The sequence below is a fragment of the Apostichopus japonicus genome, chromosome 12, assembly GCF_037975245.1.
Source record: "Apostichopus japonicus isolate 1M-3 chromosome 12, ASM3797524v1, whole genome shotgun sequence".
NCBI classification, from domain to species: domain Eukaryota; kingdom Metazoa; phylum Echinodermata; class Holothuroidea; order Aspidochirotida; family Stichopodidae; genus Apostichopus; species Apostichopus japonicus.
In genome coordinates, this window is record NC_092572.1 from 6,300,685 (window position 1) to 6,328,546 (window position 27,862).

At 37.6% G+C, this 27,862-nt stretch overlaps 1 protein-coding gene across 1 annotated transcript; it reads left to right on the forward strand.

The window, feature by feature from the left end:
- LOC139977221 (uncharacterized) lies at positions 1-27,844 on the forward strand. Its single transcript, XM_071986453.1, has 2 exons — positions 1-169; positions 20,817-27,844. The coding sequence occupies exon 2, from the start codon at positions 20,831-20,833 to the stop codon at positions 26,210-26,212; it is 5,382 nt and encodes a 1,793-aa protein (XP_071842554.1). The 5' UTR covers positions 1-169; positions 20,817-20,830; the 3' UTR covers positions 26,213-27,844.
- The last annotated feature ends 18 nt before the right edge of the window (positions 27,845-27,862 follow it).

Genomic DNA, 27,862 nt, shown 5'->3' on the forward strand with positions numbered 1-27,862 from the left:
TACTGTGCAGTATATCAGAGACTTCCAAATGGTTATGAGCGTATTTCAAAGCACACTGAGCTTGTCTGTAGTTGGTTGGATTTAACACAGAAGGACACAATAAAGGCATTAAGTCAAACGAGCACGATAATAACATCAAAGAAGGAAAAGGAACGTCATTTGGTGGAAGGTAAGGTAACGCCAATTGAATAAATGATCATCATGTTTATAACTGACACTATAATATAGCTGTACGAGTACATACATTTTGTATATAGTGTGTATAAAGGCCAATTTTAATACTACCTACTTCAGAGAGCGAGGGCAAACACAAACTATAAGGGGAGGGTGGCCTGAGCAATATGTGTGTGTTTATGCAGCGTAACATTATGAGCTGGGTTCCTGGTCCCATTGTCCCTGACAGAGTATATACTTACTCGTGTGATGCCGTACGAGAGCATTCACGAAAGAAGAATCAAAACAGATGGATAGTTCTGCTCCAATTTATTAGGGTGTATGAGCCAGTAAAATATAGAAGAGGATAAAGAGAGGACGATGGTACAACCCACCGGACGGATGCGTAAAGCTCTGACACTTTACAGCTTCTCACATCCCGAATGCGATAGATAAAACTTTAAAATAGATATATGTAGAAATGGTTGATTGCTTGATAACGTGATATTGCTATAGTGGTTTGACGGCGTGTGTGTAGAAGCAACGCTCACGATAGCTAAAACGAAAGGGATGCTGTACACCAAAACAATACAAGCCACTGTTCTAGTGAGTGACAGTACAGATAAACAATACAGTCCACTGTGCTACGCGCGTAGATACAGGCAAATTGTCGGGTCACAGGTCAACCTAGTTGCTACGGGGAGAGTTCATGAATATGGATTTCGCCACCTTCCCTCACAGTCCCTAACAGAGTATATACTTACTCGTGTACTATGGAACGCTAAAATACCAGCCTAAAACGATCTTCTGAAGTTCTTGATTATGACTTCTTTTTCTAAGAGTGCACGTTGCAAATACATATTTGTTGCTTGCTAATAGAAATGATTGATATTTTAAAACAATATAATTGTAACTTGCATTTTAACTACCGATGGAGCGTATTATTCCGGGGCCGAGGACGGTTGATGTGAGGTGGGAGGGGGGGGGGGGGTAGCGCCTCTTTCGGAAGTTAGTCTATATGCAGCTTTCAGGCGGAGGTTAGCTGGCATGGTCTATTGTTTCTCTTTGTTTATTTCATTTATCACTTCACGTATAAACACATAGATATATATATATATATATATATATATATATATATATATATTATATACATGAAGTGAAAGGGCGTGCACAGAAACCTGAGAGTATTAATATCAATGGGGTTACTTAAACTTAATGTGAAATTATATAAATGGGTGTAACTTACTTATCTAGGAACTCCTACTTCTTATAACGATTCCACTGAACTCAGGGGCGTAGCGAGCGGGGGGGGGGGGTGTGGGGGGGGGGGTGTCAAACCCCCCCCCAATAATTTGGTCGCTGTCGGCAAATTTTGGGTCTGTCGGCAAAAGGAGAAAAGGTGAAGAGAGCGGAAGGGGAAGAAAGAAGGAAAGCTGAATAGAAAAAGGAGAACGGGAGCTTCTTCCGTGCCAAATTTGACTTAAAATATGCACCAGATTGCATCTAAGGACGTTCAAACTAATTTTTCCAAAGGGGAGGGGTAGACCCCCTACCCTTAGACCCCTCCCCATTTCAGTCACCACTTCCAGATCCGTCAGCAAATCAAATTTGACTTAAAATATACATCAGATTGCATCTAAGGACGTTTCAAAACTAAAAATTAGACCCCTCCCCCATTTCAGTCACCACTTCCAGATCCGTCGGCAAATCAAATTTGACTTAAACTATACACCAGATTGCATCTAAGACCCCTCCCCTTGCACCTTAGACCCCTCCCCCATTTCAGTCACCACTTCCAGATCCGTCGGCAAATCAAATTCTCCACACCCCCCCAACAAAAAAACCTTCGCTACGCCCCTGACTGAACTTAATGGAAAAATAATACATATCAGTTCCAACGAAAATAATAACAAAACCGCGGCGCGGGTCGACCGAATACAATTTGAGAACGAAATTGTCTCCTTGGGGAACTTCTAAGGCGGTTCACTTCACTAAGTTGGGGACGTCTCTGGATTGGGTGGTTGTCTGGACAGATCGCGATTCGAGGAAATAACCTCTTGGGGCGTCCCAGCTTGGGGCGTCTCTATGAGAAACTGTTCATCACTCTGGTTGGGTCATCGCAGGGGTTCACTTCCGGATCCAAACATTGAATTAAAATGGGAATTTATAGTTCAGTTCCATCACAACAGAAAATTATAGGGTTGCCAGATATTAGCACAGGGTGAAATATAGTTCTGCCTCCATTGGTACAGCTCAGGGTGATAAACTTCTATTAAATATGTAATTTCCTTGTAAAACAGTTCCAGGTTTTTACTAAAATAGAATATCCATTTGTAGAACAAGCTCCAGGTATTCCCTAAACTTATACAAAAACTTCATGGGTAAATAGCTTCAATTAAGTGTCCATTTAACTTGTAATTAATTTAATACTGGTCCTCTACTCTATTACCGGTGAAGTTAGTCTAAGAAAATAATTATGATCTCGTGCCCAACCATTTCAAACTTAATCCTTCCCCTCTTCTCCTCTAACTACTATGAACTTAACTCGGCGTCAGTGTCTTATCTTAATTTCCCCCTACCATGCTCCATCCCATAATAATTAGAATACATCCCATAATAATAAGAATACATCCCATAATAATAAGAATACATCCCATAATAATAAGAATACATCCTATAATAATAAGAATACATCCCATAATAATAGTACAAGGCAGCTCACACATGACCACCTTAAAACAATTAAACACAAAGCTTGGTTCATTGAATATTCATGATTTAGCCTTTGTCTCAACTTCCCCCCTCCTACTCTAGACCAGCTTGCCCTCCACTTCCTGGTATCCGAGGTCCAGTGACCAACCAGCTGTCAATTAACACTTAATACATAATTTACCAGACACATTACTTAATTTATGGTGTCCTTTGGTACATTTAAATAATCATCTATCACCGAAACATTCCTATCTAACCAAACAAAAGTTATAAAATTGTCTATTTAACCCACAGTTCTGAAAAGGGATAGACTCTTGGAGCCACTCATATATTCCTAGAAAATAGGACCACGCAAAACAATTACTTAGCTTTAGAAAAATACAGGTCACACAGGGCCACCCGACCACTAACTGTTGCCTGTAGTAGTTAGCAATAAAAGTGAAAATTAAGGGAACTCATTAATCTACCAAGTAAAGATTATTCATTGTCAAATGAATTAAAACAAACAAACAAAAGAAAATAATCAAATGAATGAAAACAAAAGTAAAAAAAATAAAAGAAAATAATAACTATACAAAACATTAACCAGGTTATGCTCTGGTTACACAATGACAAATGACGTAAAAAATTCGAGATGAAACAAAAATATTAGAGATATAACGTTGGGATTTCGAGATAAAACATTTTCCACTACCAAATATTCCAATAAATCAACCTTTTTAAGCTCCGTCGGCGTTTCCCCTACTTTTAGAACCTACTCCATTTCCATAAGGTTACTATCTAATTACTTCAATGTGTTTGTTTATGTGTTTTTTGAAACAACAATACTGTGGCAATATTGGGTAACAGAACAAGCTAAATATAGGAAGGTAGACATTTTCTGACAGGTTTCCGAGTTACCAGATCGTGGCAGTTCAGATAAAAAGCATTTTACATATAAAAGATATACAAGGGTAAAGACATTGTAATTTTATTCAAAGTGACCAAAAGTTAAAACTAAATAAGTCATAATTTTAAATTGCAAAAGAAAAAAAAAGAAAGAAAAAAGGTATGTACACATTTTCAGATGTTACATGATACAAAATTTAGTTATCTTTGCTATCGTGTCATCATTCCACATGTATTATGTCAGTCGCTGTCGAAATGTTTTCGGCAACTGGGAAAATACTTCTATCTACCAAGTAAAGGTTATTCATTTTCAAATGAATAGAAACAAACAAACAAAAGAAAATGATCAAATGAATAAAAACAAAAGTAGGAAAATAAAAGAAAATGATATCTATACAAAACATGAACCAGGTTATGCTCTGGTTACACTTTCCCCCTGCCTCTGGAAATGGCTCCTGACATTTCACCTTAAAACAAGTCACCACCACCTGTGACTTTTTTTCAAAGCACTTAGTGACATAAAACACTTTTTTTTAGTTGGTAATAAATCAATTCATGACACTCATAGACAATCTTGAGAGCAAACTGTGCAAAATGCAATCAATATGACAAAATGTTAATACTCCTTGCAATTAATAGGACCGTTTCCCACCATAACATTCACTGTTTCAACCACGGAGAACAGGTTTCCTTCGTTAAATTTCACAGAAAAGGTATAAACAATTAGTTTCCTTAGTTCACATCATGTACAATAGATATAAGTGGATAAATCAACCACAAATAGTTTGTCAGAAAAAAAATAGTAATTGTTTCTATTGGTTTCAACACACAAAACAAAATATGACCTTGTAATCATATGAAAATAAATGTAATGAGTTATAAGTTATTTACTCAACACGTCTTTGCCGATCTGTTTCCAGTGTAGCATATTGTAACAGACAAATACTAACAGATCATATCGTTTCATCTGCAACAGTTAAACATTGGCTACCAAAGAGCAAATGGCCTTAGAAAACTCTTTTGGGAGGTCCCTACATGACAATAAAAAAATAGTTTTCTCTTCCCAGGAGGGGCTAGTAACCTTACATTGGTTTGCTATGTGAGCATGTGACACACCTTTGCGTCGTGCTGCCAATCTTGCCGATCGTCTAGTCGGTTGCACTGCGTGCCGTACTCGTGATCCCAGCACAGGGCCTGTTGGGGTGGACTTAGTCTTTGTCTTTGGGGATCGGGGTGCCGGTATGCGAGATTTTTTCCCAGCGCGGTAAAGGCCATCATTTGCATACCTCGCTTCTTATTGGCTGGGGTCCGTATACATAAGATTCTTTACAATATCAACTAGCAGCCGATGCACTGAATCGCTCATCATATATCACATTTCACAAGGTCACTTCGCTACACTCACAATCAACCAAAAAAAAAAAAAACAGTCTAGCAGCAGAATGTACAATGGTGCGCGTTTGAGTAGAGTTAATATATTTGTCGGTGTCTTGTACCCCGGTGTAGAGGATCTGTGGTTATGTATCGCACAACTCTGTTGCTGTAAATTTAAAGAAGTTAAATCAAACCGGAACAGTTTGAAGATGATACAAAACAGCACCATATAATATAAAGACAATTTCTGTGTTCAATAACTATAATCCACAGTGGCAGTGGTACAACCAACATGCATGACTAAAATTCAAGGCGTAGATTTCGTAGTATATTATCTGAAAACCGTGCCAAAGGCAAAGGGTTATAATAAACCGTTGCAAAGGGTCATGAATTTGAAATTCAAATCAATGTCTTTGCTCAGAATTAAAGTCTATCAGATTAAAGATTAAAAGCAAGTTATTAGTCAACCAGAAACGGTCAAGCTGTCCTATGTTTTTAAACAGTTTTGAAGCAATCAAACGCCTGGTACTTATCTGAGTACATTGCCATCGCAGTACTCTGTACAGCAAGTTCCAGCATCACCTCGAAGCTTCACCCTCGTCAAAACTAACTAATTCGATTTATTGGCTTTTCAGTTTTGGATCATCAACTAGTAAGTAATTATTACCTTCAAAGAAGGACAGTCATCTACAACGAGACGTGTACACTCACAGTCCATGGTCGCAGTATTGTTTTTCGAACTTATGGATGTAAATGTACACAAACAAGTCCACGCAAAAGCAAAGCAAAAACATTTTAACAAATATTTTAACAACGTTGTCTCAAGACAGTCACCAGTTCATACAGCACGTGTATGCGAATCACGATCCACTGCTTGCACGTGTATGTCGATGTACATACACACACGCATAGCGTAAGCAAGAACTTCCCAATTCAGTATCAACAGTGCAAGACTGCAGCCAATGAAAAGCGAGGTATGCAAATGATGGCCTTTACCGCGCTGGGAAAAAAAATCTCGCTGCCGGTATAGGCGGTGTCTCGGTCGGTGGGGTAACAGCTTCTGGCTCCACTGGGATTCTTCTGTCTTCCAAACTAACGTTGTGCTCCGCCTCTTCCAATGTAGCATGCGGAGTAGTCACTTCTTGTTCCTTTAATATTCTGGGAACCTCCTCAGGGGTTTAACAAGCTCTTGACCTTCTAGCTGGTACAGGCCTTGTTACCAATGCATACCAGGATGACTGATCATCTGTATCACTATCCTCTGTAACGCCAACTAAGGGTTTATCGTGGTAACATTGTCTTGGTCTGGTTTCTTTGGGGTTCTGGGGGTCACATGTATTCATGGATTCTGGAATAGGTAGCAATATTTTTCTGTGTAGTATTCGCCTCTTCTCCCAAGCTCTTGATCTACCACATACACAGGTATATCGAGGTTAACTCTCCTTAAAATTTTGTAAACCTCTTGACCCCCACGATCAGCTAGCTTTTGTTTACCTCTGGGGTGCACATTCCTCACTAGTACTTTGTCTTCTGGTTCAAGCTCATTTCCTTTAGCCTTGGAGTCATATACGTGTTAGTTGTGTTGTGCTCTCTCTTTGGAGTGTTTTGTAGCTAGTTGGTGAGCAAATTCTAGTTTTTCTCGTAGTTGCTCCGCATACTTATGGTGAGTTCTTGTGGATATAACTGGTTTAGGGAGTTGCATTGCTACATCAGATGGGAGGATCGGGTTTCTACCAAACATGAGGAAATAAGGTGAGTACCCAGTACTTGAGTGTTTAGTAGCGCTGTATGCATGACATAGTGGAGCTACAAACTCTTTCCAATTTGCTTTCTTCTCTTCAGACAGGGTACCTAACATGTCAAGAAGGGTTCGATTAAATCTCTTACAGATTGGGTTGCCTTGGGGTGATAGGGTGTTGTCCTGGACTTTCTTATTCTTGCAATCTTGCAAAGATGTTGGATCACTTCACTCTCAAAATTATGGCCTTGGTCAGAATGTAACCGGGTTGGGAAACCATAATGTACAAAAAAATTATCATATAGGACACGTGCTGTAGTACGAGCCGTCTGGTCTCTCGTGGGGAACGCCTGGGCATACTTCGTAAAATGGTCTGTGACTACCAGAATGTTCTCGTACCCTCCGTTTGATTGCTCAAGGGATAGATAGTCCATACATACCAGCTCCATTGGGGAAGATGTGTGGATGTTGACCAGCTTCGCCACATCTCCTGCTTTCTCATGTGTCTTGCGACGGATATATCTACCACACGATTTGATATAGTCGCTCACAACACCTGCCATCTTTGGCCAGAAATATCTTTCCCGAAGTAGCTCTAATGTCCTTTCTTGACCCATATGTCCTACTTCATCGTGCAGTCCAGCCACAGCCGTACCTCTATACAGTGGAGGTAGGACAAGCTGATACACATTCTCTCCCTGGGGATCGTTATAGCATCGGTACAGTACTCCATCTTTTAAAAGAAATTTATCCCAATGTCGGAGTAATTGTTTAACACTGGGCGTTTCTGCTACGTACAGTCTTCGATTTGGGGGAAGACCTCTCTCTAGGTACCTAATTTACTCGATAGATATCTGGATCTCGCTTCTGTCGATTCTGCCATAAATGGGGGTCGCCGCTCATCAGAGACTGGGGTTGATTTAAGTCAGTATCAGTACTACCATTACATTCCATATCTAATACTCTTGTTTGGGAGCACAGGGTCTCTACCATGGAGAGTGGGTTCTCTCCAACAGTGTACTTTGATAGCAAATGAACTTCACATATTGCTCGTACTGTGTCTCCAGTTAGGGTGTGGGGGTCGTCGGGGTGGGGTCTGCGGGACAATCCATCTGCATCTCCATTCCTCTTACCTGGCTGATATTGAAGGTCATAGTTGTAGGTGGATAGAACTGCCAACCAACGATGTCCTGTAGCATCAAGTTTAGCTGTTGTATTTACATAGGTGAGCGGGTTATTATCTGTCAGGACAGTAAATGTACGACCGTAAAGGTACTCCTTAAACTTCTCCGTCACTGCCCACTTCAGAGATAGAAATTCCAATTTATGTGCAGGGTAGTGCATTTCACCCTTTCTCAGACCTCTGCTCGCATATGCTACTACCCTCTCTTTCCCATCTTGTGTCTGGTATAATGCTGCCCCCAGCCCCAGTCCACTGGCATCAATGTGTAACATGAAGGGCTTAGAGAAATAGTCCTTGATAAATCTACGGTAATAACCTGTAAATCCTAAAAATGAGCGTACGTCGTGTACACTACGGGGTACGGGCCATGTCTGGAGTGCTTCAGTTATACAGATTTCAGAAAAGTTGGTATCATCTGAAAGAACAACCCCAGAAAAACCTTTATCATATATTTTGAAGTCAATTTTGAAGTCATTAGTGATTTAATTGGGTATTTTGTTGTTTTCCATTTAAAACATGTGTGCGTCCTAATTTGCATATCATAATTTGCATATAATTTGCATTTTTTTTAAATTTATCAATTCCAAATTTTGTTCCCTATTGATCTAAATAAACCTTAAGGCCGTAATCTTCAAGTCTCTGGAAAACTGCTTTCAATCTCTCGAGGTGTTCTTCAAAGGTATGAGAAAAGATAATATCGCCAAGGTACACCAGACATTGTTGAAGGTTAAGGTCACCCCGTACACATCTCCATGAGCCGTTGAAAGATTGCAGGGGCATTAGTTAGACCAAACGGCATGCGGTTACACTCATAAAAACCAAAGGGCGTCGTGAAGGCTGTTTTGTACTTCTCTTTCTCTTCAACCTCTATCTGCCAGTATCCACTTTTAAGATCTAGGGAGGAAAACCACTTAGCAACTGCCAGGGCATCCAGACTCTCTTCAGTACGAGGTAGAGCGTACCCATCTTTAATTGTCTTGGCATTCAATTTACGATAATCTATACAAATCGAAGGGTTCCGTCCTTCTTTCTCACTAAAACTACAGGGGATTTAAATGGGCTACAGGAGGGTCGAATAATATCACCATCATCCATGTCCTTCAACAATTTTCAAAACTCCTGATAATCAGCTGGGGGTATTTGCCGGTGTCTCTCCTTAAAGAGGGTTGGGTCACTTAGGAGGATAGTATGTTTCACTGCTGTCGCACAGCCTAGATCGTTTTCATGCTTAGAGATGACCGCTTCATGTTTCCGCAATAGTGTCTCTATCTCTTTAAGTTGTGGTGGCCCGGTGGGGTCAGCAGGGATTGGTCAATGTCAAATTCGTCGAACGTTATCTCCTCACTTGGACTCTGTACGTTGGTGCTCATACTCTGCGCCTTTTTTCTCTTCCAGTTTTAGACACTGGAGCCTGCACTCCATCTACTCTGTGGATTTGACACACTTGCTCATTTCCCTTCAGGTAAAACATCCTTCGTGGAAATATTGGTAATTTTTAAAGGGAAAGTCTTGACTCTTTGGGATATATCGATAACACCTGGACTAACAATCAGTCCCGAAGGCAGCCGGTCGTCTGGATCATATTAGGGAATTACAAAAACTCTCTCTCTCCTTTAGAGATCGTCTTCCTTGCCCTCCCTTTTACCAGAATTGATCTACCAGGTTGGATCTTGACACTGCTATGGTGGTCGAGGTATACCCTCCAGCCACTCTCTTGTGTATGGACCTTGGACTGTAACTCTCTATAGGCTGTCTGCCACGCTGAGGGAACTACGTTATGTTGTAAAAATTGTACCCCAAGGCATTTTCTACATTTTTCCATACAGCGGGATATGATATTAGTACCAAGAAGTAGGGGCACACCTTGGTTGTAGGGAGTGTCAAGGACAATAAGGGCACAGGTTTCATACTTCTCATCTCTAAGGGTCACATGGTCAGGGAAGGTTATTGTTACTCTCACGTAGCGTAGATATGCCACACTATGCCCCCCCCCCCTTTTAGGTCTCCTAAGGGCATGTAGGAGAGATATCTCTTGTAGAATGAATTAGCTATCATGGTCACTTGGGATCCGGTGTCAATGAGGCTCTTGCAGTAGACCCCATTAATTATAGCCGCACTCTCTGATACATCTCCCACAATCTCGTCTACATGGGGGTACTCCTGGGGGCAAGGTCGGTTTGGGCCACTTAATGCTCCCCGGGTAGAAGTGACCGTGGGGAGTTTAAATTAACCTGGGTTGGGGTTCTGCAAAACGTTGCTATGTGGACGGACCGATTGCACCTAAAGCATCTGGTCTGGGGGCTCTGACGAGCCAGGTGTCCTACAACCCCACATTTAAAACATTTTGGGGGCACCCTGTTCATCAAGGGGGGTATATAATTTGACATACGGGGGTTTGGGGTTGATTCCTCGCTCTCCTGTCTGCCTGCTCTTTGGAGCTCCTCAAGTGTCTTGGTAAGCTCCCTAACCTTTGCCTCCAAGTCAGGGACCACTGGGGACGGGGTTGCCGAATGCATTAGCACTCTGCCAGTCTGGGTATTTCTTTTGAGGTGTCTCCGGTCAGCACACTCTTGTTCGACCAAACGTGTCAGCCGAAGGAGATCTCCAAAGTTTCTCGCCTCTTGGTAGTTGTGCCGAACGGCCCCCCTTATGTCATCGTCCACGAGCCCCTTCCAAAATACTACCCTAAGGGTCCGGTCCACCTCTTCTGCAGAGATCCCTCCTCTGTCTCTGGCCTTCATGACAAGGCTTTCTAATCTACACCCAAATGCTGCAGTTGTTTCCCCTTTCTGCTGGTGTGTATTATAGGCCTGTTCTAGCAAGTCAGCCCCTGATTCCACAGTTCAATAAATCCCCTCCAGCTTTTCAACTATTTCCTCAATACTTGAGTTTGGGCCTAAATGTCTTACTACCCTGGCCGCTTGGCCCCTCAGGGAATTCCTTACTGCATTTCTATAACCTCCTTAGAGTGCACTTCTTGTTGCAGGAGACAAGAGATCTCGTACTCCCTCATCTCACGCTTAATTTATTGTTGGTCTCCCCAGCAAAGACCCAAATTCTTGAGGGTTGGATGATGGTGGTCCCCAAGGGTTGGCGAGCTGGGGGAACTGAACCCGCTGAGGATAAGCTCAGGTTATCATCTTTTTGCACTGTGTAACCTGCTAGCTTTAAGGATTGATCATGTCTTGTCGAGACATCTCGCTTGAGGGGCTTTGTATCGAAAGGCTGAGGGAAATTCCCTTGAAAACCTCATCCTTCAGATCTGTCACTGCCTTTTCTGCTATCTCTGCAGACACATACTCACACAAACCAACGCTAGGGTTACCATTAAACCTGAACGAATTTACTTCCCCTACTCTACCCATATAATTCTTCAAGTCTTCCAAGTCAATGTCCCGGGGGATACCCTTAACAGTTACAACCTTACCTTCCATGGTTTCTATGGTAACACGGGAGAAGACTGGAGTAATAAATTTAGTGTACACTCAGAAGGTCAAATGTGTAAAGGCATGTGAAGGAATAATGGTTGTAAACTTTTTAGGGTTCTACTGTGCAGTAAGCTATTCTAGAAACTTCTCTGCAGAGACTGAGATGTATACTACACGCTCAGTTGTAACATTGGTGGAATTACTCATATAATATAACTTGTGAAAACTGGAACATAAGATATGGATGCAAACTCTGCTCTCACCTTAAAGGCAATTAAGTTGAAAATGTTTGACATTTAAAATAACATTGAAATTAAGTATGACTGGGTGAACATGTCGCCTTCTCAATGACCTAATCTCAGAGAAATAAATTGTAATCAGGTCCCATAAACGGGCTCCAATTATGTAGCCGGCCAAAAACGCATTGACCAGGCCTAAATATTTTTTTTTTTAGGTTTGGGAAGATTACAAGTGACACCTCCAAATTAGGTAGGCCGGTTTACTCTGAGATCGTGGGGACAACTTAAAAAGGCAGAATGCTCACACACAAAAAAAAAAAAATAAAGGTAAAGTGGTGTGTTAACAATGCACATGGACGTTGTATTAATATCATTAGGGTTACTTTAACTTAATGTGAAATTATATAAATGGGTGTAACTTACATATCTCGGAACTCTTACTTCTTATAACGACTCCACTGAACTTAATGGAAAAATAATACATATCAGTCCCAACGAAAATAATAACAAAATCGCGGCGCGGGTCGACCGAATACAATTTGAGAACGAAATTGTCTCCTTGGGGAACTTCTAAGGCGGTTTTTGGGGACGTCTCTGGATTGGGTGGTTCTCTGGACAGCTCGCGATTCGGGGAAATAACCTCTTTTAGCGTCCCAGCTTGGGCGTCTCTAAGAGAAACTGCTCATCACTCGGGTTGGGTCATCGCAGGGGTTCACTTCCGGATCCAAACATTGAATTAAAATGGGAATTGATAGTTTAGTTCCATCACAACAGAAAATTATAGGGTTGCCAGATATTAGCACAGGATGAAAAACAGTTCTGCCTCCAGTGGTACAGCTCCGGGTTATAAACTTTTATTAAATATGAAATTTCCTTGTAAAACAGTTCCAGGTTTTTACTAAAATAGAATATCCATTTGTAGAACAAGCTCCAGGTATTCACTAAACTTCTATAAAAATTCCATGGGTAAATAGCTTCAATTAAGTGTCCATTTAACTTCTAATTAATTGAATACTGGTCCTCTACTCTATTACTGGTGAAGTTAGTCTAAGAAAATAATTATGATCTCGTGCCCAACCATTTCAAACTTAATCCTTCCCCTCTTCTCCTCTGACTATTACAAACTTAATCCTTCCACTCTTCTCCTCTAACTACTGTAAACTTAACTCGGCGTCAGTGTCTTATCTTAATTTCCCCCTACCATGCTACCCTATTCACTCCATCCCATAATAATTAGAATACATCCCATAATAATAAGAATACATCCCTTAATAATAAGAATACATCCCATAATAATAAGAATACATCCCATAATAATAGTACAAGGCAGCTCACACATGACCACCTTAAAACAATTAAACACAAAGCTTGGTTCATTGAATATTCATGATTTAGCCTTTGTCTCAACTCCCCCCCCCCTACTCTAGACCAGCTTGCCCTCCACTTCCTGGTATCCGAGGTCCAGTGACCAACCAGCTGTCAATTAACACTTAATACATAATTTACCAGACACATTACTTAATTTATGGTGTTCCTTGGTACATTTAAAATAATCATCTATCACCAAAACATTCCTATCTAACCAAACAAAAGTTATAAAATTGTCTATTTAACCTACAGTTCTGAAAAGGGATAGACTCTTGGAGCCACTCATATATTCCTAGAAAATAGGACCACGCAAAACAATTACTTAGCTTAATAAAAATACAGGTCACACAGGGCCACCCGTTGCCTGTAGAAGTTAGCAATTAAAGTGAAAATTAAGGGAACTCATTAATCTACCAAGTAAAGTTTATTCATTGTCAAATGAATTAAAACAAACAAAAGAAAATGATCAAATGAATAAAAACAAAAGTAAAAAAAAGAAAAGAAAAGAAAATAATAACTATACAAAACATTAACCAGGTTATGCTCTGGTTACACAATGACAAATGACGTAAAAAAGGAGATGAAACAAAAATATTAGAGATATAACGTTGGGATTTCGAGATAAAACATTTTCCACTACCAAATATTCCAATAAATCAACCTTTTTAAGCTCCGTGGGCGTTTCCCCTACTTTTAGAACCTACTCCATTTCCATAAGGTTACTATCTAATTACTTCAATGTGTTTGTTTATGTGTTTTTTGAAACAACAATACTGTGGCAATATTGGGTAACAGAACAAGCTAAATATATGAAGGTAGACATTTTCTGACAGGTTTCCGAGTTACCAGTTATCCGTGGCAGTTCAGATAAAAAGCATTTTACATATAAAAGATATACAAGGGTAAAGACATTGTAATTTTATTCAAAGTGACCAAATGTTAAAACAAATAAGTCATAATTTCAATTGCAAAAGAAAAAAAAAGAAAGAAAAAGGTATGTACACATTTTCAGATGTTACATGATACACAATTTAGTTATCTTTGCTATCGTGTCATCATTCCACATGTATTAGTATAATGTCAGTCGCTGTCAATCTAAATGTTTTCGGCAACTGGGAGAATACTTCTATATGTTTTTCAAAACGAACCTATTACTTTTGTAAGTTTCAGTAGCTGGGCCTCGGGGGTATGAGGTTGATATATTTCCCATAATGCTCACATAGTAGAAGCCCTGTGTGCACATTTTCATACACCGTAACGAGAAAAATAATATGTAATGTTAATACTTTCAAGAAGAGGAAAAAGATATATCGACAGAGACAAAGACGAACACTTGTATGTGACATGATCATATATTGTACTAAATAAGAACTAAATTTTTGTGATAAGTTTCAGTAGCTGGGCCTCGGGGGTATGAGGTTGATATATTTCCCATAATGCTCACATAGTAGAAGCCCTGTGTGCACATTTTCATACACCGTAACGAGAAAAATAATATGTAATGTTAATACTTTCAAGAAGAGGAAAAAAATATATCGACAGAGACAAAGACGAACACTTGTATGTGACATGATCATATATTGTACTAAATAAGAACTAAATTTTTGTGATAAGAGTTAGGACATCTGCAGCAATGGTCTTGTAGCTAAACGTTTGCGTTCCTTCTCTTTTGGGTTTGTCTGCGCCACAACATACATTTCAAATGGTTACCAAGACGTTCGGTGTCACCTTACGTACATATGATTCGCCATATATCGGTTTGCATCAGGAACGGTAATACATGTGGTATGCTACCTAAACTAGTTCTTTTGACCACACACCTGATTTGTCCAAACATAGTCCTAGACTGTTACCAAAACATTCCTAAAAATGTTATCTTTAATGCAAAACTAATACAGAACGATGGGCTATGGTTGCAATTGTTCTTATATCGTAAACGGTTTAACACCATATATATATATATATATATATATATATATATATATATATATATATATATATATATATATATATGTATATGTATATATATATATATATATATATATATATATATATATATATACATATATATGATTGTTACTTGACATTTAGCATGTCTTTCGATCATGCCATAAGTCAACCATCACAAAGGTGTTGTAACATTTAATGTTTAGAATTATTAGATAATAGGACATTTAAGGAAGTGTAAGTCAGCGGAAGGAAGTAAAAACAAATTGATAATAGATTTCTATTTTTGCATTTTATACCACTCATTCCTGTGTATGCAATGTTTCTTTTTATCCATACAGAGTTAAAAAGAGTGTAGTTGTGTTGTGACATATCTCCGTAATCATTCGCATATCTAAACTTGCTACAAACTTTTTCATCATCACAAAAGCCAAACACAACATCTGCCTTTCCTATTTTTTTTCAGATATATTTGGCAAAAAGCTCATCAGACTTCATAGGATAATGACTCTCATGTGATGGTTTCAAGGATGCTAATTATGCTTTATTAGGACACAATACAGTGGTTGCAAATTGAAAGATCGTAGTAAATATATCAATGGCTATTTGCTTCCTAAAATCTAGCCACATTTCTTAGTGGCCTTTATGAGGCCAATTGGTTCGTGTCCATGAAACGGATAGTATGTGTTAATGGCAGAAATGTTACCAGAAAAACCTTTCCGTGCGATTTTTCATACCGATTACATGGACATATTGCAACCACATGACGTTTACTTACACAAACAAGCTCATAAAGTTGTCATTGTTGTTCTAAGAGCAGACGGTATATCAACTATTACTCCTCCTGCTATTGATGCCCGGTCAGCATACCAAGAAGTCGGATTCCATCCATTTGCAATAACCTGCTTAAAAGAAACTCTCTTTGTTACCGATAGGAAAAAGGTAACTGTATTCGACAAAGACCTCAATAAGCTACCTGAAAGAGAGTTTTCACATGAGCTTCTAAAATCGCCTACTGGTATCGACGCATATGAAGAATATCTGTTTGTCGTCAATGGAAAAGATAAAGATTCTAATACATCCATTTTCATCTTTCAATCTGATGGAAGATTGCACAGAATAGTTGCTGAAGGAACATTTCTTGATCCATGGTCTCTTAAAATAAATTCAGAAGGCACCATTTTTGTATCTGATACGGGGAAGAAACAGCTATTATATTCGACAAAAGGATCATATACGTTTATTCATAGTACTGGCATACTTCAAGAGAATGGGCAAACTATGCAATGCCGAGGAATGAGTATTGATGAATATGATAATATATTTGTAGCGCTTAGAGTTGAGGGAGTCCGCAGACAATTCGAATGCATAAAAATGTATACCAAAGACCTACGAGTTAGTTACAATATTTGTAAAGATCTACCTTTGTCTGGACCTACTGCTGGTTATTTTTCCAGTCTTAAAGAAATATATAGCGTCAAAGAGGACTTCCAGAAAAAAGTTTTGGGATTGCCAGCCAAGAAATTTGATTTCATTCGAGGTGTTCATTGCAGTGTATTTTATGGAAAGAAAGTGCTTTTTGTTGCTGATGCAGGTAATGAATGTATCAGAATGCTTACATTGAAGAAACGGATAAATGATGAATAACAATCTGCATCGTCTGTAAACTAATCATCTTGGTCGTGAAAAGGTACGTTATTAATATATTCATAGGCACTATCTAACATTACAACTACCGCTTTAGTAACAGAGCTGTACATCACGGCGCTTTGAAAGTTTGGCGGGTTTTATGCAGCGTTGCCATGTTTTGGTTTGATCTTTAAACAGTCAAATTTAATTATATATTAATTTGGGCTGTAAGTTCCTTACACACAGGCTGCAAATTTGTTTGCTTATTCTTCACCGTGGTGATTCCATAGGTGTCGTCTGAAAGACTATTTTACGCCTTACGTGTCATAACAAATGGAATCGACATAAGTCGAATTAAAGTAACATCTGTTGTAAACTTACTGGGGGACATTACCACATGTCAATATTTTCTCTAGCTTGAAAGAAACGTTAAAAAGTGAAAGAATTTGACATAATATAATGAATTAATTCAGCAAATGACATTTTTTGGGGCGCTCATTACACATTCGTAGGCATACTTATAGTAAATGTCTATTTATCATCCCACTTAGCGATAAGTGAGGCGAACACATCAATTACATTAAACGCACCATGCGTTCGTTTGTTATAGGCAATTGCTTAATTTTGAGATTTGCTTATAAGCATTAGGATAGTAATTTCTTACACCTTTTGCTATACTCGTTTTGAATATGTAGAATTTTGAATGATTCCATTCTTAACTTGCTTCGTCTTAGCTATTAACATTGCCGAATAGGTACTCTAAATACTTCCATTATTCCCCTCCATTTTTTTTAACTCCAAGTTAAGTTCATGCCTAATTTATAGTTTGTTATAAACTTTAAGGTACTTGCACATGCTGCCTATCTTCTGTTCTGAAATGTAAAATACAATTAGTGATGTGGGGTAGAATTTAGGAAGAGGTGCAAGTTTATGTTGGAAAGGTATGACCTAGAATCGATATCGACACGAAATACGGATTTACTACGTGACATAACCCTCATTGCGTCAATGAACCACAATGAGTTAAAAGGGTTTTAATGGTTTGTATATGTATGTATGTAACGGTATGTGAGTTTGTGAGTGCAATTAACATTCCATTGTTTTATTCAATTCATTGTAAACACTTTAAAAAGAAAATCGTGCATGAAGTCCAAATTCGTTATGTAGATCTTATTAGTGCAATATCCCTATTGAAGTTGTTGAAAGTGAAGGGGCATGTTTGGTATTTAAATTTGAGTGAGAACAACAAACATATTATTCCTGTTCGGGTCTAGATCTTTCAAGGCCAACATCAGCTAAACTCTGAAAAATACTTGAAAAACATAAACTCGTAATATTACGAGTTTATGTTTTTAAAGAAAATCATATCTCTAATATTAGAGATATGATTTATCCGGAGAATTGATACGTAGGTCTGGACTGGTGCAAGAAGCTTTCAGAGGCCTTGAAACCAACGCTCAGCAGTTCGGAATCCTCGAATCATTGGTACTTGAGAATGTTCTCATAGAAACTGTTAAATAGAATGACAGCTCATCCAAAAGCGTCAACCTACATTGATTTTTTTTTTACCTAGAGTCCTATCGTTAGGCATGAAGTGCCCAATAATTTTCCAGATTGTGAGAAATAAAACTAACAAATAAATACACATAATTGTGAGCCACTTCAAAGGTTATATGTGCGTGGAATGTAAAACAAAACGGGAATCTTTATCAAGTTTCTATTAATAAACATCTGATATATTAAAATAACATGGATATACGAAACAGTTTGTTGATACTCGATGTATACTAATGGGATGTAACAAAACGTAACAGTGCTTATCTAAGAAGGAAGCATACTGCTTGTTTCACGACGTTTTCAAGGGTCCAAGAAACTGATATGCGGCATTTAACTGAAGAGATATACAACTCGCAGGGTGTAATTGCGTCTGTCCGTTGGCATTACACTGGCAGTGACACAGATATGACTAGCCTAGCTACAAGTTACCTAGTACTGAAATACTACAAGTTAACCTTGTATTAAAGCTGCAGTAGTAACTAGCGTTAGGCTTTATCCAATTGCTAGGATAGGAATGTAGAAATCAACTCAAGTAATTGTGATAACAAACTTTGTTGGGGCTGAAATGACAATCTGCTCTTGCTTTTGCCTATATAGGCCTACCTGTAATTAAGAAGCCTAATATGCAATACGACAGAGGTCTTTTGTAGACATATATCTTCCAAGCAAATGAAGATGCGATTCAATGGTTGTGGTAAAGGTGCATCCTTTTTGAGGTTAGGAAGTGGTAAATTGTATTTTATGACATTTTAATGTATGCACATGTGAGACACCATGCATCGCCGAAAGCTTCTGAGAGTTGCAATATGGTGTAAATTTACAGAAAGAAAACATTATTATATTACAGTAAAAAAGAATTTTAAGTAGACAGCAGTCTACTGTGACTACTTAAAATGTTGCAATACATTGTTTAGGCTTACATCTACGATGGTGTGTTGTTCCATTGTAACTTTTAATATTCTTCAATAAAAGCATGTAAATTTAGAAACAGCATGTCAATCATATTCCAGCGGCATATTTTTTTAGAAAAGACTATTACCATTTTTTTGGCGAAGTTATATTTTTATGGAGTTTATCTATTTCGTCTTCTATATTGACTTCTATTTTGTCAGTATGCATATAATGTACCAGTTTTCATTTGGACAATCCGATACATCGGTTGAAAATAGTGAGAAAGTATACGGAAATATATTTTGGGTTAGGGTTTGATCCAAAATCGTTTAGCGTGTTGGCCTATTTCCCAAGAAACTGCATCATGCACCAATTTATACACAGAAATAATGGCATCTTGGTTGTTTATTACAATTATTTGCTTTTAATTGGGATTCGGGACTTCGTTTGGAGCAAGTATGAATTTTATATGACAAAGCGTGGAATTAATCTATTGTAGTCACTGCTGCTACAGTCATTTCTGTCAGGTAAATCCAATTATTGCACCCATTGAAAACTTGTTGTCAGGGTCTCCAAGAGTTATGTACTTTGTTAGATTGTTCGTTTACACAATTTAAGTATCCTTTCCAGATCTGGGGTACGGGTTGTCAATTTAATTGGTACCTTGACATTGTTACCTGTTAACCAATTGGAAGTTAATTTACGTGACTCTTCTTGACTACATATTAACCAGGGAGCTGCTACACCCGATCCATTTAAAACAGTTTTCCTCCCAAAGTGTAGCACTAACGTATTTTCTGAAATTGCTTTCTTCCATTCTCATTTCATTTTATTTGTTGTTTAGTGTAAGATGGTTGTTAAGGCGAAGAAACAAAATAATTGGATAAACCAAAAGTAGAAGAAACCAAACTTATACAAATTTCTGAAAAAGATTATAAGTTGAACTGTCAACTAAAGTTTAATTACACAGACAAGTAATGTGCCAAGAAACGAGTAAAACCCCATACAAGGACTAATCCTCAACTACTTAATCGTTAAATGACGTAAAGAAATAGAATAGAGCACGGTATAAAATGTAAAGATATTATCATACTAAAACAGTGGTTGTACGTTTAACTCTTTACGCTGATTTAATCAATGTGTGTGCAATGATCGATCTCTAAAGAATACACATTTTCCCTGTATATCTCAATTTTAAAGACATCTGAGGTTTGTAGAACGAAGGTATGGAAGTGGCTCCATTTCTTACACGTGACCGATGGATAACATTCAACCTTTCGTAAAATAGGTTAGTTAATAATTTTAATAACACTGCAGAATGAGTCCTACCTTCTAGAAAACATCACATATTACACCTACATTGCTAAAACGGTCAACCTGAGATTGAACAAACTCACTATTAAATGTTTTACTGACCAACTAGTCTTAGAAGGAAAGTGAGCTATTCTGGTTGGAAAGAAAATGCGTTTAAGCCTAAGTACAATATAATGAGTGAACACTGGTATGCAGAAACGAATAACCACATGTCATGGCTATATTTTATTTCGATCTAAATTTGCAGCCGAAGTACAACACTTCAAGGAATAATTAGCACACAAGAATAAGATTGAACACTAGTGTTCAAAATACAGATAAAAATATGTCTGCGCTTGTTTATATGTTAATTCAATGCAAAGTTACAATGAGTTTTCTCTTTTCTGTCGTTACAGCTGACAAAATAGAGATGGGCAATCAACAATCTACTAACCGTGCATGTGAAAAGTGTAATATTTTGTTACCGCACACCGATTCTCAAAGAAACCAGTATATCGAGGAGACTGAATACGTTGTCTATAATTTTTTGTCTGCGGGAAAGTATTTTCGATCTGTCAATAGCACAAACTCTTATGTTTGCTCTCCGTGTTTTTTCAATGCGTTGCGTGACCTTTACGAACGTAGAAATGAAACACGTTTCGACCTTAGATTCGAAGATGAATTGACCAGCGCGCAGGTGGAGAAAATACAAGAACATGTAATACATGACGTCTTCGTTGACGAATTCCGGTCTCAGCATGCATTCAACCTGACAGTAGATGATGAAGATATTTGTGATGGCAGAAGTAATTCCATCGACAGATTATGTTTGATAGAACTCACCAAACAAGTTTGGCAAGAAGAATCACCAGTAAGCGAAAGTAGCCTTAAAAAGCTAAGGAGCAATGATATAACCACTTCAAAAAAACTCACTGATAAACTTGTGCCGTCTTTGTTGTATTCGTATTTATACTCTCGTTATACGTTCAAGTTCTTTCTTACACTTGAATCGCACAACGTTATGAGAGCATCGGAAGACTATTTACGTTCATTGCAGAAACCCTCATGCTCACTAGATAAACTCAAGAATGAATTGTTCGGAAAGTCTAACAATGATTTAACTTGGCTTCGATTGTTTCTAGTTGACTTGTATGTCCACATGAGCAAGGTCAGTCCCAGTGATCGTACTATGATATCGCACTATCTCGCATGTCTCCTGAATCAATGTTTCAACGACGTAACAGCCAATAGCAATGACCGGGTTATGTTCACCGTTTGTATTATTCAAACTGTTATTTATATTACCCTGAATGGTAAAAGCGTGTACGAAGATGAAATTATCTTATGTTTCTTAAGAACTATGTTGAAAGAAGCAACATCACATTGTATCTTATGGTCTGCAGAATGTAAACACATTTTCATAAGAGAAAAACTTCGTTTTTTAAGCCTTCATAACTTCAGTAGGCATTGTTATCTTATATACAGTTCTACGTTTTGGAATATTGATAAAATTGAAGAATTGTTGGATATTATCCTGCAGAAGACACAGTTAAAGGAAACCATTGATATTTTTAATTTGATAAAAGCTCACGGATTAACGCCAAGTGATAAAACACTATCGAAACTGAAGTCATGTCAAGACATCAATCACGTTCTCAAACATATGACCAACACTGAGTCTGAAACAACTCTGAATGCAATATTTGATGAGCTAAGAGAGAAAGGATATTCAACTGAACTTTTAAGCACAGTAAGGTTCATCTGTTTGGAAGTCAGAAACGTTTTCGACAAAGTATGCGAGGGTAGTTTCTCTACAATACTTCTAGAAGAAGAGGTGAAAAAGCATACCAGGTTTCTATCACGCCACACACGCCTTAGATCGCTCGTAAATATTATGGCTTCTGTATCATATGGTGTCAATCACTTCCTAAGATATCGTCCGCGAGATGTACAGCTAATTAGCTGCATCATTATGATTCTCACTGGGGAAACCCAAGGTCGGCTGTTAGAAATAGGCACCGGCGAAGGTAAGTCATGTGTTATTGCAATGTTGGCGATTTCTTTAACCCTATTTCGCCCAGGAAAATCAATTGACATAGTTACCAGTTCCAGTGTTCTTGCTAAACGCGACTTTAGACAGTGGCAAAAGCTTTATCAGTTTTTTGATGTATCTTTTGGGACAAATACAAGCTTTCGATCAAGCGATAATTCATCATGTTATCAAAATACTGTCGTTCTCGGGACAGTAGGCTCATTTTCATCAGATTTCTTACGCCATGAGCTTCAGCAAACCGATAGCAAGGGAATGAGCAAATTTCAGATTGTAATAGTGGACGAGGTCGACTCGATGTTACTTGATAGAGGAATCCATTTTACCTACTTGTCGCAAGATATTACAGGTATGAGACACCTTGAACCGCTGATTTCAATGATATGGTATCGTGTTTCTGAATTAACAAGAACGGAAACAATAGAAGGCAATATATTTTGGCAAATGGGTCAACTCGCATTTTATCAGTTCTGTCTGAATTTACTTGAAAGAATCTCCCAGTCCGTGAACCAAATTTCTGCATTGTTCAACCGCGCTGAAGAGAGAGGAATTCTTCCAAAGGAATTTCGATCAGAAATTTTGCTTCAATTGGAAACTGTTCCTGGACAAATTCCTAAATGCATTACCGACATAAGCGACGAAAAGGTAAAAAAGTTTTTAGAACTCTGTGAAAGACGATCCAATATACGTTTTGTCTTCTATAAAACAACAAAAAAAGGAATATGCGAAAGGATTTCGTGTAAAAAAGAAAACCCTAAATCAGGTAAAACGGAAGTAAAAGTCATGTTGCTCGGGAAGGGAATGGTGTGTGAGCTCAATGATTACACTGAAACAGAGCCCATAGATGTAATACGTGAAACAGTTTTATCACAAATTGATTTCGAGGATGACGGTAAAGATATAGACAAGTTACCAATTCCTTCGTACTACAAAGATTTAGTAATGAGTCAAATCACTGTTTGGATTTGTAATGCATTTGAAGCTAAAACAATGCAACTCGAACGAGATTATTTAATAAAGCAGGAACTCATTTATCCAGTGGATTACAAGTTCACAGGGATAATAGAAAGCAACAAGAAATGGGGAGATGGTCTGCAACAATTTCTGGAGATGAAGCATTCTTTAGCTCTCAGTCCAATGGCTGTTATTACTAATTTCATGTCATATATAACTTTCTTCAAGAAGTATGAACAAATATATGGTGTTACTGCAACTTTGGGTTTCGAAGAAGAGAGAGAATTTCTTCGGCAAAAATACAAAGTTTCTCTCTATTCAATACCTCCGTGGATGAGAAGCAAGTTGTTTGAAAACTTAGGGAAGGTAACTTATTCAAAGGTTGATTGGTTTACCGAGATTTGTTCAGCGTTGAATAGGGAACTTCAATCAAGAGCGGTCCTGGTAATGTGCGAAGATATCAAAACTGCAGACGAACTTCGAAAGGAAATAGAAGAGAACTGTAAACCACGAAAAATTATTATGTATACTCGAAACTCAACTGACGAAGAAATGATGGTTAATGAAAAATTATGTCAAGGTCATGTTGTACTAGCTACAAATCTTGCTGGGAGAGGAACTGATATTAAGGTATCAGATGAAGTCAATGCCAATAGTGGACTACATTTAATTTTAACGTTCTTACCTATGAACTCAAGAGTTGAGCGGCAAGCTAGAGGTCGAACAGCAAGGGGAGGAAACCCTGGATCTACAGAGCTTATTATACTTAGCCAAGATTTGCACAAAGGATTATCTAATGTGCATGCCATTCATGCCGTGAAACTAAATCGAGAAAAATTAGAAAAGAAAGGGATGAAAATTTTTGAAACTAACACCAAGAATGTCCTTAAGAAAGACAGTCTTTTTGAGCAATATTGTATCTTTTTACAAGAGCTGAGACGTAACTATAAGCAAGAGAATAGGAGCATTCTGAAAGAGATTTTACACTTACTTCATGAAAAATGGGGTATTTGGCTGAAAATAAATTCGACAAGCGATGCATTTTACAATTTACAAGAACAACTACGAAAAGAGGTAACCATGATATTTAAAGATGAGCAGAAAAAATGTAACGCGTACAGTATGATTAAGATTGGAAATGTTTTTATGCTAGATAATAAATACAGTGAGGCGATTAAATATTATGACAGCGTGATAACAGATTCAAACAGATGGTCGGTAGTCGCTTACTACAACAAGGCTTTTTGTGTTTTGAAATGTGAAAGTAAGGAACCTCTAAAAATTAAGGAACCTCTAAAAATTGCCATCGAATGTCTTGAAAATGCCTCAAATAAACTTCAAACCTACTTTCACGAGGTCACCGTTACCTTGACCTGCTGCAGAAATAGTACTGTTGAAAAAAATAAAGGTGCTATATCTAATCCGCTCGTCGATCAAGCGCAGAATCGAATTCAAATTCTCAATTTCTTTCAAGAATCAATAGAAAAACTTGTTCTAGAGCTTACGGCAATTGATGGAAGTAAACCATTCACACCTAGCACTGTGAAGTGCAAACATATCTGGTCTTTACTCGGGGACTTTCGGCAAGGAACTAGAGCTACTTGCATATTCATTGAGAAGGAATTAAACTGTTTGCAAGATATGGGTATTTTGCAATTATATGCTCTTAATAATAGACCTTGGTATAGATCTGATCGGTTTCTTCTTTGTGTTGTAGGAGTAAGTCAAATAGCGATCGGTTGTCTACTTTTACAACTTTCTTGCGGGACACTGGTGACAATCGGTCCGGAATTAATAGGTGAGGGTATAAAGGACATATTAAATGCGGGTTTTTTTGATCCAGTGAGAGAATATTCGTGGGAGAAATGGGGTATGGAAAAGGGTATGAGCCTTGCGTTGATATGTCTCACGCCCATGGCTACTCACTATGGTGGAAAAGTAAAAGCACTCATTTTCCCTGGTAGTAAAAAAGTAAGTGGTCTCAAAACTGCTGCAGAAAATGTTGGAGAGAGTGTCGTAAAAAACAAAGATCAGTTACTAACTGCTGGCAAAGTTATCGCTAAAAAGTTTATTTCACAGCTTGCTTGTAAAGTAGGCAAACCATATATCGATTCAAACGTGTCAAAAACTTTGACTATCGTAATCAATCAATTAAAATTTCAAATTTGTTCACAAATTAAGAAATTTCTTCAAACAGAGACGTTATTTCGATCAACTGTACAAAGATATATATCTAAAACACAGACCGCGCTGACTGATAGTGATATTCGGATCGAAATCGAAATTATGTATACAAAAAGCATGGAAAGAGCAATGGACGAATGTGCTAAACATGTAGAATGGCAGCGATTGGTAATGGGTAAAGTTGTGATGATTGTCAACTGGGTACCAAATGTGGGAGGGACCAGTTCTGCAGGATTAATATTGGAACTTTTGGCACAATATAAGCAAATCTTAACATCGGCTGCATCCACTATTGTGGAAGCACATCATCTATACGACGGATTGAATAAAGTGTTCGAAGAATTTGAAAGAAACATTAGTCTTCCTCTCGCAGAAACTTCCATCCAAGAAAGTAATTGGATTAATCGATGCGAGAGAAAAGCTCGTAAGATTCTTGATAGATGTGCTCCTAAATTGACCGAAATTATTTGTGAGGGTGTAGTCAGTATCATAAAAGCACCTCTATCTGAGATGATTTTTAACCATACTAACTCTGCAGTAAATTCCGTCTTAGAGGAGAATATGGGAGACGATTCTGACACCGGTGACACAATCAGCGTTGAACAAGATTCGGAAGCTACGTAATAAGGAGAGGATATATATATATATATATATATATATATATATATATATATATATATATATATATATATATATATATATATATTTTTTTTTTTTCAAGTCATTTAAGAAATTTTTACTAACAAGATTACTACATTACCGTTGTTTGCAAAGTCAAATTTTACTTGATGAAAAAGCTATTTCAGATGATAATGATAAACACATCATAAAAAAGCCTTTATCCTAAGATACATGAATCCCTACAATCATACATCAACTTTTTTTGTTTATAAATTCTTGAATCAAATTGATAATTCTTTCTCACTTGTATTCTAAGACCTACTTAATAATTAACGATTTTTTCAAATTTTCGAAACATACCTACCTTAATTAATATGTATTAAACAAGTATTTAACTGTAAACTTAACCACCTAATTAAAACATATCACATTTGACCTTTTATAACATGACGCTATATGAATATTATTTTTTGGTTTTGTTTTTTTGCCACCTTTTTTCAAACTTTGAATTCAATGTACAATTTTGTTTTTCCATTTTCGTCAATAAACAATAGCTATTTCTTAAATAGCGACCATAATTGTGAAAACTTAAGTGATCGATTAACCAAGTATATTAGAGTAATACCAATTTCGAAATATATAATAAACATTCCCACGCAGCAGATAATCAAGGTATAACTGAATCAGGACAAATACATAGTGACTCCGAAAATCTAAACATCAAAAAGAGAAGAACAACTAGAAAATGTTGCGTAAAGGTTATTGTAAGAAATGGGAGAGCGAGTTTTGCACTTCTGAAGATATTTCCCCACCTGCAGTAAGAATTTAAACTTATTGAAGAATGCATTTGTATTTGGAATACCACTGTTCAATTTTTTCCCTGATAAATATAATACTTCATATGAAAGATAAGGAAATTCATAGGGTGTTTTACTTGAGGACGATAACTAAAACATATATCTTGCTTAGAGAAAACATATTGTCTATTTCATATTTTCTGCTCAACATTTAAAATAAAGTTGGAGGTAATATTACACTCCCAAAATAAATGAATAACGTTTCATCTCTTTCACCACAGAACGTACACCGTGGATTATCCTCCTCATTCAATAAAAAATGTAAATAATTAGTACGTAAAATACGATGTATAAAGCGAAACTGAAAATATTGAATCTTAGTATCTTTAAGTGACTGGAAAGGAATCTGAAAGATATCTCTCCACTGAAGCTCACCTATATTGAAGTGCAAATGAATATTATTGTTGGTAACCGCACAATTAACATCTTTGAAAGAAATGGAAAATGTTGATGGTTTCTTCTCCTAGTGGCATAATTGCTATGTGTTACCATTCTAGTATAATTTCTTTATAACAATGTATATTACTGTAACGTTGGCCCACGTTGAGTCCTAATGGATATGTTAATTTGCTAATGATAGAAAATGGACATGTGAACTCTCTTACTAGGGAAAAGGCTAGAAAGTACAGAAACAAAAGATGATCCAGTTAATCTTACTTTTATATGAACGCAACTTAGGAAAATGTAAGAATCTACAATGCAATAAAGTGAATCGTAGTGTACTGTTCATTTTAAGTCGGCTGATCATCCGTGCGCTGAGCTTCAGTCCGCAGAATCTCAGAAGGCTGACACTCAG